The sequence below is a fragment of the Dictyostelium discoideum genome, assembly GCF_000004695.1.
Source record: "Dictyostelium discoideum AX4 chromosome Un chrUn_00034, whole genome shotgun sequence".
Lineage (NCBI taxonomy): Eukaryota > Evosea > Eumycetozoa > Dictyosteliales > Dictyosteliaceae > Dictyostelium > Dictyostelium discoideum.
Window position 1 is genome coordinate 1 of NW_003102031.1, and position 2,500 is coordinate 2,500.

Sequence of the window (2,500 nt, forward strand, 5' to 3'; positions counted from 1 at the left end):
TTTTTTTTTTTTTTTTTTTTTTTTTTTTTTTTTTTTTTTTTTTTTTTTTTATTTAAATAAATATTTATTTATATTGATATCATTCAAACAAATGAATGAATAATTATTACATTGGCTTTTAAAAATTTTTATTATTAATATTATCATTATTATTATTTATTTTATTTTTGTTATTATCACTATACAATTGTTAATTATTACTTTTTTTTTTTTGTTTAAGTATTTTTTATTTTTTTTATTTTTTTTTTTTTAATAATACATATTTATTGTATGTGTTGAATAAATATTTTTTATAAATATTTTTGATATTATTATTGTTATGTTTTTTTTTTTTTTGTTTTTATTTTTTTTTTCTTTTCCAGTTTTTTTTTTTGTTGATATTAATATTATATCTATATAATATAATTAATTATTTCTATTTGAAAGAAAAAAAAAATAATAAATATTAATAAATATTAAATATAAATTTTAATTTTTAAAAAAAATAAAAATAAAAAATAAAAAAAAATTTTAAAACTTACCTTGATTCATCTAAAACTAATCTTACATCTTCAACTTTAATTAAATCATCTAATAAAGGTAATAAATCCAATAATTCTCTATCATCTTTATCATCGAACCAAGAATCAATCGGAATTGCATTTTCAGGATGGAAAAGATAAGAGGATGGTGAATTATCTACAATGATCGTTGATTTTAGATCTCTACCTAATCTACTTAGATCTTTAACGTAGTTTCCTTTATGGTTATGACAAGACTCTCTAAACAATCTATAGTGTATCACTCTACCTGTATCTAAAAAGTCCAATACGGGGTCTGCATATTTAGCTAAAGAGGCGGTGAATACAACAATTTCAAACTTCTCTGCGATTGCTCTTAAAAAATCATCTACAAATGGTCTCTTTACCACATAAACCTGATGTATTGTACCTTCAATCTCTACGGGAACAATGAAATCTGGATTATGTACTGGTTTAAATGATGAATGTACTAATGTTTCATCTAAATCTAATACCAATGTTTTAAGTCCAACATGTCTTGGTATCATTGGTACCATTAGTGGTATTTCACCATTTTGTTGACTACTATCTTTATTTATATATTGTTGTTGTTGTTGTTGTTGTTGTTGTTGTTGTTGATGTTGATTGTATTGTTGTTGTTGTTGTTGATTATATTGTTTTTGTTGTTGTAATTTATCATTATTACTTGCACCATTATCGGTATTTATATTATTACCATTGTTTTGATCATTTGATGGAACGAAACAACAAAATAATTTATTTATAATACTTCCTTTCTTTTTTCTATTTCCTTTAACAGATTTTTGTGGATAATTATTTAAACTATTATGTGATGATGGTATTAAATTCGTACTGGAATGATTTAATGAATCATTTGGATTTGAAACTTGAGTTATTGGTGATGAATTCATTTATATAAAAAAAAAAAAAATTGATTAAAGATTTTTTTTTTTTTTTTTTTCTTTCCAAAAGAAAATTTCTATATTTTTTTTTTTTTTGTTTTTTCTTTGTTTACTACTAAAATTTACTATTACAATTAATTATTTGTGAGGTTTTTTTTTTTTTTTTTTTTTTTTTTTTTTTACTATATTGATTTTTTTTTTTTAAAAAATAAAAAAAAAATAAATAATAAAAAAAATAAAAAAATAAAATTAAATGGTATTAATATAAAAATAATATTAATTTTAAAATGATAAAGTGTTGTGTGGTTGAATTGAAAATTGAGTGGTTGGTGTGGTGGGGTTTGTGAGTGGGCAGTTATAATAAAAAAAAAAAAAAAAAAAAAAAAACTATTTTATGTATACAAATAAAAGGTGATTGCGCTTTGTAAAAAAAAAAAAAAAACAAAAAGATAGTTGAATTGCAAATAGTAGTTAATTTATAAAAAATAAATGTATAAATTTTACAAAAAAAAAAATAAAAAATAAAATAAAAAAAAAATAGAAAAGGATTATAAATTGGAAATAAAAATCAATCTTTATGATGCATAGGGAAAAAAAATAAAAAAATTTTGAAGTTGTTATCTAATAAATTTTTTTTTTTTTTTTTGTAATTTATTTGTATTTTCACGAAATAAGGTGGTTTAGGTGTTTTTTTTTTTTTTTTTTGGATGATTAAAATTTTTTTAAAATATTTACATAATGTTTTTATGGTCAATAAATAAATAAATAAATAAATAAATAAATAAATAAATAAATAAATAAATAAATTAATTAATGAATGAAAGAATGAATAAATAAATAAATAAAATTTTTTGAAAAAAAAAAAGAAAAAAAAAAAAGGATATGAAATTTTATTGATGAATGTGAAATAAATATTTTAATTAAATGAATAAAAAAAAATAAAATAAAAAAAAATTAAACTAAACTAATCACATTGGGTGTATTTTTTTTTTTTTCTTTTTTTTTTTTTTTTTTTTTTTTTGTGGGGGTAAAAATATTTAGTGTTTGGTTATGGCAGTTTTTTTTTTTATTTGTATG

General features: G+C 18.2%; 1 protein-coding gene across 1 annotated transcript; it reads right to left on the reverse strand.

Moving 5' to 3' along the window:
* Nucleotides 1–405: 405 nt before the first annotated feature.
* On the reverse strand, nucleotides 406–1,432 carry fcpA (hypothetical protein; the record flags this gene model as incomplete). The annotated part of the gene is made up of 2 exons (XM_628706.1): nucleotides 406–415; nucleotides 522–1,432. The coding sequence occupies 2 exons, from the start codon at nucleotides 1,430–1,432 to the stop codon at nucleotides 406–408; spliced, it is 921 nt and encodes a 306-aa protein (XP_628708.1).
* Between the last annotated feature and the right edge of the window lie 1,068 nt (nucleotides 1,433–2,500).